We start from the raw sequence: 12,833 nt of genomic DNA, 5'->3' as shown, positions 1-12,833 counted from the left end.
CTTCTCTAGTTCATGGCTCTCAAAAGCAATTTAAAAGCAGAGTCCTGCTCGGCTTTGCTTGCAGACTGGCTCCTACACGTGGCTGGGGCGGTGGGAGCCTGACTGAGCACTTCTGGGGCCCACGAGGGCCTGGAGCTCACGTCCCTGAGACAGCACTCGTGGTCATGGTCACCCACGTCATGGACTCACAACCAAGGACGGCCCCTACAGTGCAACTGTGATACCGAGGGACGCCTCAAACTCCAGACGTCACACACACACACACACACACACACCCTGGTCACTCACACACACACACACACACACACACCCTGGTCACTCACACACACACACACACACCCTGGTCACACACACACACACACACACACACCCTGATCTCACACACACACACACACACACACACACACACACACACACCCTGGTCTCACACACACACACACCCTGGTCACACACACACCCTGGTCTCACACACACACACACCCTGGTCACACACACACACACACACACCCTGGTCACACACACATACCCTGGTCACACACACACCCTGGTCTCACACACACACACACCCTGGTCACACACACACACACACACACACACCCTGCCCTTCCAGGGTCTGGTCTGCAGCCAGAAGTAGCAGGGTAAACCATCACAAGGTTAAACGTCATCCCTACGAGCTGATCTTAGCCCTCAGTGCTTGCAGTTCGCTGTAACCGCCTCTCACGCCTCACCTTCGGCCTAGGGGAGCCCAGCAATGGGGTTACTGAGTCTCTATCCCTCCTCCCCAAACCAGTAAGTGAGGCCTGCGCTTTGTCCCTGAGAGCAGAAAGGACTTGTGACTGAAGCAGACAGACCCTGGCGCTCTGCACAGGGTGGGGAGCATCTGCGGTGCTTCTGGCAACAGGAGCGGCTAGAATCGTATCCGGTCTTCTGAGCAGGGTCTCAGCAGACTGGGAAGGACACTTCCGAAGGGCCCGGCTAGTAAGTTTTAAAACACATTCCATAATGGTCTATGAAACGGTTTAGAAAAAATTTATTTGAGCATACGAAAAGAAACTTTAGGGAACCCATTAAAACAGAGCAGTTCCTTTCCTCGGTGCGGGGGGCCACGCTCGCAGGGTTCCCTGACCTGTACAGTGCTGGGTGCAAGCCCGCGATGCCAGAGGCGCAGCCTTGCGTTCCCTGAGCTGCGGGCGCGGCCTGTGTCTCGGTGGGACGCAGCCCATCCCCGGGCAGGGAAGCCAGGCAGGCGGACTCGGCGACGCTGGTCCCCCATCCACGCCCCTGGGCACAGGTTCGGGGGGGAGGGGGTGTCTGCAACGACACGCCGGACCACAGGCTCACGGTCCCGGCAGCTTCTAAAGGTGCCCGCGTGGCTCCGCAGAGGGCTGGACGATTTTCCTTTCGTTGGTCGCGTCTGGACTTTTACGGATGTTGACAGGGAGGAGGCACCTAGATGCCAATGTCACCAAACTTTGGCACCGACCGGGTCCTGTGGTGAGGAGGGGCCGCCTGGCCGCCCCCACGGCCTCCTCTCTGCTCACCGCCCTCTCCCAGGAAGGCTTCCTCCACACCAGGCGCGGAAGGCGTGGTGCCAACTCGGTGGTTCACGGAGCCGGGCTAGTGGATGGGCCTGAACGGGAAGGTCATGCCTGAGATGAAGGTGTGCCCGGGGTGCGTCGGCAGGGCGGGGTGGGCAGCCGGGTGGGCTGGCACGGCCCCGTAGCCCAGCGGGGGCGTGTGGATGTGGGGGTAGAACCCGGGGGGGAGCGCCGTGTGGGGCGACTGCTGCACGGGGCCCGAGATCACCAGCTGGAGCAGGCTGTGGAGACAAGGAGAGGGGTTAGGGCGCGCCGACTGCGGCAGTGCGGCCCGCCGGCCGAGGGCCACTGCGGGGCGGAGGCGGGCGGCCGACGGCACCAGGCCTCTGGGTGAGGAAGGCTGTGTGCCCAGGAGGATGGAGGGGGTGACCTGGAGGTGGTGGGATGTGGACTGGGGGTGCCCAGAGAGGGAGAGGTTACGGTGAGAAACGCCAGGGTCCTGCTCACAGAGCTGGGGAGCAGGGGCCCTGAGGTCCACACGAGCTCCGGACACAGCCTCGGAGTCTGTGGTTCGGGGACGACCACGGATCAGTGTCTGTTTCGGCCTCAGCTGTCCATACCCGGGGCGGTCATCGAGACGGAGGAGCCACAGCAAAAAGGACGGAGGGCCACACTTCTCCAAGGCATTCCGAACAACTGGGTCCCAACTGCACGCCAAGCACAGCCACAACACAGCTGGCCTTGGACGTGACCCTGACACCCAGTCCTCAGAGGTGGCCTGGGCCTGGACCCAGTCCTCGACCACTTTCAGGGCCCCCTTCCTTCCCACTCCCACCCCCGGGAGCCTTAGTCCTCCCCTCTCCAACTCCTTTCCTCCCGGGTCTGCACCCTCCTCTCTGCGGTTCAGGACGTCCACAGCCTCCGCCTCCAGGAAGTCCTCCTCCCTCCAGAATTCAATGTCACCTCCACTGCTGGCCCCTTTTGAACCCCCTGGGAGAGTTTCCTCTCTTTCCTCTTGTCCTGTCTGACCCACCCTCCCCTCCCAGCACAATCAGGAGGGCGTCTTAACCTCCTCACCACCTCTAGCTTGGCCGCAGGGACTCAGCCTAAAAACCAATCCCTTCCGTCAGGACACAGGCTTCCTCCCCAGTCCCGCTCCCCTGACTTCTGCTCTCCCAGCCTCACCCCAGGGTCTCCACTGTCTCACAGAGCCAGGGAATCCCACCTGCTAGGCCCCGTCCACGCCCCCCAGCTTCCCTGTCCCCCGGGGCCGTGCCAACCCTTCATGCGGCCCTGCTCTGCTGCTGAAGTATCTCCAGTGGGACCACTTCATTCCCCCAGGAACCACTGCATTCCATCCTCTGTGTTTCACCCACCAGACGCCCTCCCGGAACCCCCCGGCCCCTCTCGCCAGCAGCCCGGGGAATAGCCCCTGGCCCATCTTTTGGCCTCAAGTTCAGCCTGCACTCAGCTGGTCACACCTGCCTGCCCTCCTGGGCCCCGGCGGGGCTGTGGGTCGGGCCCTGGGTGGCTGGGCACGCACTGTGCGGAGGGGCGCGCTCACCTATGTCCTCACTGCCTGCCAACAATGGCCCTGGAGCCCCACCATCCGTGTTAAAAACCAAGGGGAAGGAACATTCCTCCACATTTAAAAACCCTCAGAAAGAAGAATATTAATCACCCAACTAACTTAACTTGGCCGTTCTCGTTCCTGTAAACCCGCCCACCTGCACGCTGCATTCAACTATACACATTCATCACTGTTTTCAGCAAAGACGCGCAATACTTCGTTGGAAGAGATTCTGATGCTGGGAAAGATTGAAGGCAGGAGAAGGGGACGACAGAGGATGAGATGACTGGATGGCATCACTGCCTTGATGGGCATTAGTTCGAGCAAGCTCCACGAGTTGGTGATGGACAGGGAAGCGGGTGCTGCAGTCCGTGGGGTCGCAAGGAGTTGGGACACGACTGGACTGAACTGAACAGTGTTCCACGCTTCTGATATAACATTACCAATTTACTGAGTGTCCCTACGGAAGAGAGGGCTAGGTTGCTTCCAGCTTTTTTGCTACTAGTAATACTGCCTTTGCATCAAACAGCTTTGTGCAGAGTTCTCTGCTTCTTAGATTCGGTGAAATTAACCTGACTGACAGAACCCCTGAGGCACACAGGTGACAGGAGGCGGGACGGCAGCCAACACTTCTCAGGTGCTTTCTGCTTCCTGTGTTTTTACTCAATTAATCATCACAAAAATCCCATGACGGGGAGCAGGGCACGGGAGGCAGAGGGGCCTGAGGCAGGTGCCATGGTTTTCTTGATTTTACAGAGAAAACGGGGGCAGCGAGAACGTGCCTGAGGTCATACAGATGGGAAGTGGCAAGGCTGGGATTCTCACCAGCAGCTGTGTGGCCACACAGTTCCTGCTCCTCGCCACTTTACCACAGCGTCCCCCCAAATCAGGACAAGAACCACCACTGAGGGGGAGACTGCCGTGCGCCGTGGATGAGGAACTCTGCAGCGCCCCCTCCTTTAAACCTCACTATGACCCTGGAGGCACATAAACCACTGCCTCCACTTTACAACCGGTGGGGGGGGAGGCGTGGAGGAGGGAACTGAGGTGACAAGGCAGCCCGGCGTCACTGCAAACCACAGACAGAGCTGCACTCAGAACTGGGTCTGTGCCGCCCAACGTCGAGGCGCTGGCCTGACCCACATGCTGTGCCCCAGGGCCGCGTCTCTGTCCTGCCTCCCTAAGGGCTGTGCCACCATGATGTCACCAATGGTGATACAACAGCACGACACACACCCACGAGGACCTCGTGAGCGGTGAAGGACACCCACGGGCTTCCCGGTGGCTCAAACGGTAAAGCATCTGCTGGCAAGGCAGGAGACTAGCAGGAGATGCAGGTTCCAGCACTGGGCCGGGAAGATCCCCTGGAGAAGGGAATGGCTGCCCACTCCAGTGTTCTTGCCCGGAGAATTCGATGGACAGAGGAGCCTGGCAGACCACAGTCCATGGGGTCGCAGAGTCGGACACGACTGAGCAACTAAATAACAATGACGAAGGACACTCCAGCTCACTCCAGCTTCTTCACTGACGCCCAGCAACAGGGCCACTTTTCTCACCCTTCCAATGGACTCTCTGCTGGGGCTTCCTCTCCTGTGGGTTACGAGATCATATCCACCCCCTATCCCTGCTGACTGTCAGGTCCTGGGGGGGGGGGGGTGCCTCACACACAGAAGCCCTAGACCCTGCAGATCAGCTCTCCCCAAGGAAGCCAGGACAAGCGGCCCGCCCTGCCCTGCACACCGCCCCCCACCCCTGCCTCCACCCCCGCACCGGCCCAGCCAGAAGGCTGGGGAGGGCACTTACTTATTATGAGGCAGCCTGGAGCACAGGGTTCTCAGGTCATCTGAAATCAAAGGGACAGAGAAGTAAGGAACAGCCGGGAGACGACAAGGGGAGAGCTCATGGATGTTCAAGGCTGCTGGCAGGATAGTCAGTGCCTTGTTCTCATCTATCACTGCTCAGAAACCGGGTTCTCGTTTTTCTTCTGTATGTTCTTTAACACGCCAGGTCCCCAAGAGAAGACATCACTTAGGAAAGGGGGTGGCTCTGCTGAGAGCCCGTCAGACGGCTGGGAAAGGGCCCAGAGACAGAGGATCAAGGCTAAGAGGGAGATACGAGGGACACAGGTCACTGGGATCCCCGCAGGGCTGCCGTCAAGGGCTGAGCGCCAGCGGTCAAAGAGCAAAGGTGGGCGTGTCATCAACACCAGGTCATGCTCCCGGCAGAGTTCCAGCACTGAAACGCAGAAGTGAGGAACCCTCTGAACAGGTGATGGGAAAGTTTCTTGCACTTCATCGTGCATTTCACCGTATGTAAAGTATGCCACAACAGAAAAGAACTGCAGAAAAGAAAAGAGTCCTTTGACATGAAGCTGGTATTATCCTCGCTCTGGAGGAGCCCCAGGTCTGGGCAAAACAGCCAGGAGACACCCAGATGTCTTGGTGAGGGATTCTACCCGGAGGCGCCCTGGGACTTCTGTCCTCCTCCTCTGTCACCAAGAGGCAAGATGTCTTAAAACCAGAGGAGAGAAGTCCTTGTCCAGGAGCCCCGAGTTTCTTTTTTAATTCTTTTTTTCGTTTGTTTTTTTTTGGGGGGAGCCCCTATTTCCTTCCCCGGGGGGCTCGGCCGGGCCATCACCCACCTCTCGTGCACAGCAGGGCCCCGGAGGCCATGGCCACCTGCAGAGCCTGTGCAAGCCTGTCCAGGGAGAGCTCGATCTCCTGGGAGGCGTTGAGGGGGTTCAGTTCGTCCGCCAATCTGTTCACCTCCTCCACCAGCGGGACCATGTGGTCAAAGAGGACGAGCCCCAGGCGGCCGTAGAGGTTCTTCTCGGTCAGATGCACCTGCAGCATCAGGAGCACCTGGAGCACGCTCAGGTGCAGCTTGGAGTACAACAGATGCGGGTCCCGGTCCGCCCCGCCCAAGGCCTTCGGGACTTTGGCAGCAACGTGGCCATTGGCTAAGGGGGTCTTCTTCTTCCTTTTGTGAGCCAGGGGGGCTTTCACGCACCAGCGGATCAATCCGGTGAGCGGTGTGAGCTCTAAAAATCCTATTGGGAGGTTGGCGGCAATTGGAGTATTCAGGAAGGTGATGAGGATCAACCTGGGGTCCTCCAAGATCCAGTTGACGATCATCTCAAGCAGGTCCAACGGGGGGATGAGATCGTCTGCAAACAAAGATGCGTTCATTCAGAAGGGTCCTTGGGGACAGGAGGGGATGGGAAGACGGACCTCCCAGCTCACAGGACTCACCACCTGATACCCTGTGCCTTTGTCCTCTCCTGAAGATGGGGTAACTGACTCCTCTCCTGGAACAACCCCTCCTGAGGGCTGGTTCTCACCTGACTCAGCGTCCTGGGACTCCCAGCCTGGCCATGGTGGGGCTCAAGAAACATGTTAAGCCAAGTATTCCCAAGAACTCCATTTTGCCTTGAAGATCCCATGTGTCAATTTAAGTAAAAATCCACTCTTTATATCTAGGGTGTTTTTATTCCATTCGAAAAGACCCTGATGCTGGGAAAGACTGAAGGCAGGAAGAGACGGGGCCAATAGAGGATGAGATGGTTGGATGGCATCACTGACTCAATGGACATGAGTTTGAGCAGACTCTGGGAGGTGGTGAAGGACAGGGAGGTCTGCGTGCTGCAGTCCGTGGGGTCACACAGAGTCGGACACGACTGAGGGACAGAACAACAACAACAATCTACATCTCAAACCGCCGCCACACGTCCTCCCTCCCCTGGGAGCAGGTTTCGTCTGGGTCTGGTGTTCCCTGTGGTCTATCGTGTGCGTTAGCCAGGGCCCTCGTGCATGACTCCTGCTGTCTGGTGCCAGGATCCGTTCAGATGCTGAAGCAGATATTCAGTGCCAGCCCTTGCTTCTGCCACCAGTTCATCACCTCTGTCACCAAATAGGTACGGTGACCGGTATGGTGGCCTTCGGGGAGCAGCTCAGAGTCCAGACAGTGATCTGTCAGCTGCTAAGGGCCAAGCCAGCCCCTGTCTAAGCTAAGCCTGGCCTCCTGTGATCCCCGAGACATTCCAGGGCAAAACAGAGAAATTATACTGACACATGCTGACACTTGCTCTGAAATAACGACGTGCTAGGGACCAGTTGCCTTCACACGGATTAACTCAATCCTCAAACAACTCGTCTACTAAATAAAGGATGAGGAAGCTGAGACACTGAGATGTTAAGTCACTTCCTCCAGACTCATTAAAAGTACACGGCAGTCCAGGGATTAAGACTCCTCCCTCCCAGGGCAGGGGGCCCTGGTCAGGGAAGATCCCACATGCTACATGACGTTGCCAAAAAAAAAAAGAAAAAAGTACATGGCGGGCCCAGACCTGACCCCAGGGGGCTTTAAACCACGAGGAGACACCGCCCATCCCGGGATGACCGCACACTGCCCGTGGACTGTCTGTGTGCACAGCAGCGGGGCCCAGCCTCTCGTCCCTGGGGCTGTGCGGCCTTCAGCTCATGACAAAGCTAAGGCTGACGGAGTCCCTGCCAGGCTGCTGTGGTCCAGGGCCACGCTTGAGAGCGGAGAGTTGGGGGAAGTGAGCCCCAAGTCGGTGTCAGCTCCCTAGATGCTCTATCATAGGGGACACTGGCCTTTTCCCTAAGATTATCTGCTGTTTCGTGAATGAACCACCTGTTCCCTGTTGCTATGAAATGACGGTATCAGGAGGTAGCAGCTGTCTGTGAGTTGGATTTGACAAGGTAAACACTGGCGACTCTGAGTCTGTCCCCTTGACTTTCCAAGACGTGTCCATCTGGGAAATGTCAGTCTCAGGCCTGCTTATCCAGCAACCTAGCCCCTCCCCAGCCCCGCACACGTCTCAGCTGAGGCAGGTCCAGAGCCTGAAGGCAGTGTGTGTACACATGCTGTGTACACATGTGTGCTGTGTACACAAGTGTGTGTACCTGAGGACCCCATCTCCACAACCTTGCTTCATGCAGACCCGAGTTCTCTGCACCCATCGGGCAGGAGGGTGTTCTGTTTGGTTAGGTGAAGTCCTTCCATTTTGGGGTTTTGGAGGTGGAGACACCCCAGGAAGGCCTTCCCATTACCCGAGCGCTGGCCACGGCAACCGCGGTGCTGCTGGCGGACTCCACGTCCGCCCTCTGGGCCACTGCCCTGCAGCCAGTGATTTCCGTGGCTCCAAAATCATCACATTACACACATAAACACAGAGAGCTTCTTGTATGCCAACCACACCTTGGAAGCAGTTTAAAAAAACAGACATCCCTGACATATCAGACGGGCAAGTTGACTTAAGAGAAAAATACCACGTCTCAGGTCCGTTCGAGCATGTGAGTGGTATTCTGTGAACACTTTTTCCTTCTTCACATGTTAATTAATCCATTTATTAATCCAATGTTAAAACCAATTTCTGCTCTTGTTGCCCTGGAGTAACTGATGAAAGGCCAACTGTGATGCTGTGAACTGGCTTTAACTAAATCTCTCCTATGAGAAGACAAAGGACCAGAACACTGTTCGCAGCTGTTAGCGCTCTTAGGCCGCCTCTGGGGAGAGGGCCAGGGAAGGTGTCCTGCTGTGGCAGGGTGCCCCCACGTCCGGCCACCCATCCCAGACACCAGACCCTAGCTTGCTGGGCTGTCTGCTACTTGGACCATTCAGCCAGCCAGGTGGGATTCACTAATGAGAATTCCCCATTAGGAAATCCCAGAGATCTAGGTAGCCCGTGCCTTTACCTTTCAGCCCAAAATAAAATACACACTGCAGAGGGAAAAATAAAAAGACAAAGCATCCGCTGGTTGGGCGGTCCGCGTATACACCACTGGCCATCAGCTGGAGCCGTTCTGAGTGCAACAACCTGTTGATAAAGCTTACCTGATGACAGGTCGTACAGGGCGGTGACAGAGGTGATGAACTGGCAGCAGAAGCGAGGGCTGGTGCTGAATATCTGCTTCAGCGTCTGGACGGATCCTGGCACCAGACAGCAGTAGTCGTCCACAAGGGCCCGGGCTAACCGCACGCAATAGACCACAGGCGTCCGCTGGAAAGAAGCCACAGTCCACGTAACTACAGGTGTGGTGAGCCAGCGGACGAGCAACCGTAAACACACAGTGAAGATCAGAACTGGCAGGACCCCTCCCAGGAGGGGACGAAGACGTGACCTGCTTACTCAGAAGCAGGGACTGGCAAGTGAAAGCCCGAAGACCAAAGCCTTCCTGCCACCTGCTTTTGTAAATAAAGCTTTATTGAAACACAGCCCTGCTCCTGTGCTACAAGGGCAGAGCTGAGTAGGGGTGACAGAGATCACAGGACCCAAAAAGCCTAGGAGGTTTACTGTCTTGCCCTTTACCTGAAAGGCCTGCTGACCCCTGCTTTGAAGTCTGCTTGGGAAAAACCATTCTTGACTTCAAGTGGGGAAACGAGTTTTTGTAACCCTACAGGTAAGACTCTGAAGATAAAAATTAACAGTTGCTACCACTTTGACGTGCTTTAGGAGTCTGTGAACTGCCATGTGAGACTTCAGCAGCACTGTCTCAATTTCTGCTACGATCTTCTCCTGGTACAGGTTCCTACATCACCACCCTCCGGTCTTTTCTCCCTCCTGGTCAGATGCCAATCTGTAGTCACATTCAACAGGTGCTCAGGATGCTATAGTTCCAGGGCTGAAACAGGGCCTGCAAACTGTAGGGTGTCAGGCCAGGCTGTTTATTCAGGCACTAAACGAGCCATCTCTACACCTTTCCTCAGAGGAAGCTGCAGTCCATGCCCCTGGGTGGCAAACCCTGGCCCAAGCCACAAGACCCTCTGCCGTTGTTAACATCTGCTTTCACTTTGCTAGAAAGCCAGTACAACAGCGCCACGAGAGACAAACGGAAAATCACAGGATGAATTTCAAGGTGCTGAACTTGACTAAGCTAGGTTCCCAGGGACAGAGGTTATCTTGAGGTTAAAGATAACACGAGAGATGAGTTCAGGTGACCCAGAAATCAGAATAGTGACAACTAAGATACATTTCACTAAGACTCACCTGTGTGCCACAAAGAACACTATCTATTTTTACTAGCCAAATCTTAAAGACTGATAAGATCACAGGAAAACACAACTGAGATAAATTTTTTAAAAACCCAAATGTCATCAAGTCTTTGGAAATGAAGCAAGTTTGAGAAACTGAATGTGGTAAATTCTGTTAACTTAGCTGAGGACCACGTTAATAAAAATTTTGAGTTAATAATTACTCTAAACGGATTAGGAATTTTTCAACAACTCTGAGTAACAAAAAAGCAAAACAAAATAGATCTTCCAAAACCCTATCTAACACACACTCTACTATGCATGTGTGCAAAGTTGGCTTCAGTCATGTCCGTCTCTCTGTGGCCCCATGGACTGTAGCCTGCCAGGCTCCTCTGTCCACTGGATTCTCCAGGCAAGAATACTGCAGCAGGTTGCCACTTCCTCCTTCAGGGGATCTTCCCAACCCAGGGATCAAACCCAAGTCTCTTATGTCTCCTGCATTTTCCCTTAGATGTTCAAAAATACTCTAGAAGACTTCTATGTCCATATCCATTAGAAGAGCAATCAACACACACGTAACTACAGTCCACGTAACACTCTGGCACTCTGGCACAACTCATAGGCTTACCGATCTAACTATAAAAAACAAGAATACTGGAGTGGGTTGCCACTTCCTTCTCCAGGGGATATTCCCCACCCAGGGATCGAATGTGAGTCTCCTGCATCTCCTGGACTGGCAGGTGGATTCTTTTCCTTTTTTAAATTTATATATTGAAGGAAAATTGCTGTACAGAATTTTGTTTTCTGTGGATTCTTTAACATACGAAAAAAAAACCTCTCTAGAAACCAAGGCGAGAGTCAAAGTGGCTCAGTCATGTGGGACTCTCTGTGACCCGATGGACTGTACAGTCCCTGGAATTGTCCAGGCCAAAAGACTGGAGTGGGTAGTCTTTCCCTTCTCCAGGGGATCTTCCCAACCCAGGGATTGAACCCGGGTCTCCTGCATTGCAGGCGGATTCTTTACCAACTGAGCTATAAGGGAAGCCCAAACTCCTGTCACTAAACATCTTCAGAGACTTTCAGGAGAAGTACCTGGAGCCAGGATGCTGCACACTCAAGCACTGGGATTCGACACACAGCCACCGCCATAGAGACAAGTTTTCCCAACAAGCTCATCCGGCTGTCATCCGCTTTGTTCCCTTGGGGACTGAAAAGGGATGAAAAAATAATCTGCCGGACAGAGTCCTTGGTTTGCTCCTGGAAATAATTGCACATGATTTCAAGAAGTTGGAGCTCCTGCAGTGAATTCAACCTCTGTAGAACAAATCCGGGAGAGGCGGGGAGAAATGAAGCGTATTAATTAATTCACACGGTAAGAAAACACACCACTTTCCCCCCAGGGAACTTTTCACCTCCCTAAAGCCCGGGTCCCACGGAGTAGAACTCGATTGTTAAATCTAGGGAAATGTGACTCTGCGTCATTATGCATCACCCTGTGGGATTTGGGATGACCTACGGTCTCTTCCTTTAACAAAACCTTGGAGACGCGGGGGTCACATGCCCCGCAAAACAGGCAATTTGGCCGCTGCTGAAGGAGCCAGGCCAAGGGCTAGGACGGAGCCGCTGCTCCGAAGGGAGCTCGCGGTGCGGCCGACGCTTGTCACCGGGAAGGGAAGAAGGGAGCCGGGGTTCACGCATCGGGGTGGGGGGCCTGCCGGCCGCCCGGCGCACCTTGGGCTGCGCGCCGCGGTCCTTGGGCACCTGGAATACGAACTCCTCGAGCAGCTCCACGGGGCCCTTGTCCACGATGGGCAGCGGCGCGCTCTGCAGCTGGCTGCTGAAGTAGATGTCCAGGTGGTACAACACCTCCTTGGCGGCGCTCAGCGCGTCGCGGCGCAGCAGCGAGTGCCGGATGTCGCTCATGGTGCGGCCGCGGCGGCCCGGGCGCCGGGAGCGCCGACGGACTTCCGCCCCGGGGCCCCCGCGGACGCGCCCGCCGCCGCCGCCGCCGCCGCCGCCGAGACAAAGAGGCCGCGGCCCGGCCTCCGCCCGCCGACCCCGGGCCTGCGCCGCGGTGCCCGCCCGCCCGCCGCCGCCGCCCTCTCGGGCCCGCTCAGGGGGCCATCGCTGCCCCCGCCGGCAGCCGGCGGGCGCCTCAGACGCGCGTCGACAGCGCCACCGACAGCCCTGGGAACCAGACGCCGCGGGCCGCGCTGCAGCGGAGGCGGAGCGCGGCGACGGCGGCCCGCAGGGGCCAAGCGCGGGCGGCGGCGGCGAGGGCCCGCCCTCGGGGAACGCGCCCCCTGGCGGCCCGGCCCGCGGGAACGGAAGCGGCAGCCCCGCCCACCCTGACCCCGCCCCTGCCGAGGGGGTGCCACACACCCCCACCCCCGGAGAAGGCTCCCAGGACCTGATGCCCCCCACCCACCACCCAGAGACCCTCCCCGAGCTCCCCTTGCTTTCTCAGTGCGGCCTTCAAAGCCTGCGCGTCTGATTTCACCGAGTTTTTCAAAGGACAGGATGCTGGTGCAGGGCCCTGGCTCAGGCCTCAGCCATTCATTCACTTTTAAGATTGGATCTAGTCTTTAACTCATGGGACCGCAGTGACGCGGAATGATACCTCCTACCCCGGAGTCCGTATTCCCCAATGCCCTCTGGAGTGGCCGGCCTGCCTGGGAGGGACACAGGGAACCGTTATCCTGCTCCTGACGACCAAGATCTGACAATCTAAA

At 56.6% G+C, this 12,833-nt stretch overlaps 1 protein-coding gene across 2 annotated transcripts; it reads right to left on the bottom strand.

Moving 5' to 3' along the window:
- Positions 1-1,013: 1,013 nt before the first annotated feature.
- On the bottom strand, positions 1,014-12,386 carry C32H7orf26 (chromosome 32 C7orf26 homolog). 2 transcript variants are annotated; one of them, XM_043455725.1, is made up of 6 exons: positions 11,833-12,386; positions 11,194-11,415; positions 8,965-9,130; positions 5,750-6,274; positions 4,912-4,951; positions 1,014-1,819 (listed from the first exon to the last, which is right to left on the bottom strand). In XM_043455725.1, the coding sequence occupies exons 1-6, from the start codon at positions 12,022-12,024 to the stop codon at positions 1,618-1,620; spliced, it is 1,347 nt and encodes a 448-aa protein (XP_043311660.1). In that variant the 5' UTR covers positions 12,025-12,386; the 3' UTR covers positions 1,014-1,617. The 2 variants fall into 2 exon arrangements, with proteins under 2 accessions (XP_043311660.1, XP_043311661.1); XM_043455726.1 differs by having other exon boundaries at positions 11,863-12,320.
- Between the last annotated feature and the right edge of the window lie 447 nt (positions 12,387-12,833).

This window comes from Cervus canadensis, chromosome 32 (assembly GCF_019320065.1).
Source record: "Cervus canadensis isolate Bull #8, Minnesota chromosome 32, ASM1932006v1, whole genome shotgun sequence".
Lineage (NCBI taxonomy): Eukaryota > Metazoa > Chordata > Mammalia > Artiodactyla > Cervidae > Cervus > Cervus canadensis.
This window is presented reverse-complemented; position numbering and strand designations above follow the sequence as displayed.

What these genes read in the sequence shown, in the direction of transcription:
- C32H7orf26 (XM_043455725.1), bottom strand. Translation starts at nt 12,024, where the DNA reads ATGAGCGACATCCGGCACTCGCTGCTGCGCCGCGACGCGCTGAGCGCC. An exon ending in GTGCAGCATCCTGGCTCCAG is followed by an intron (nt 9,131 to 11,193) that starts GTACTTCTCCTG and finishes GCTTCTTTCCAG; the next exon opens with CGGACGCCTGTGGTCTATTG. An exon ending in CCTGTACGACCTGTCATCAG is followed by an intron (nt 6,275 to 8,964) that starts GTAAGCTTTATC and finishes CTTTGTTTGCAG; the next exon opens with ACGATCTCATCCCCCCGTTG.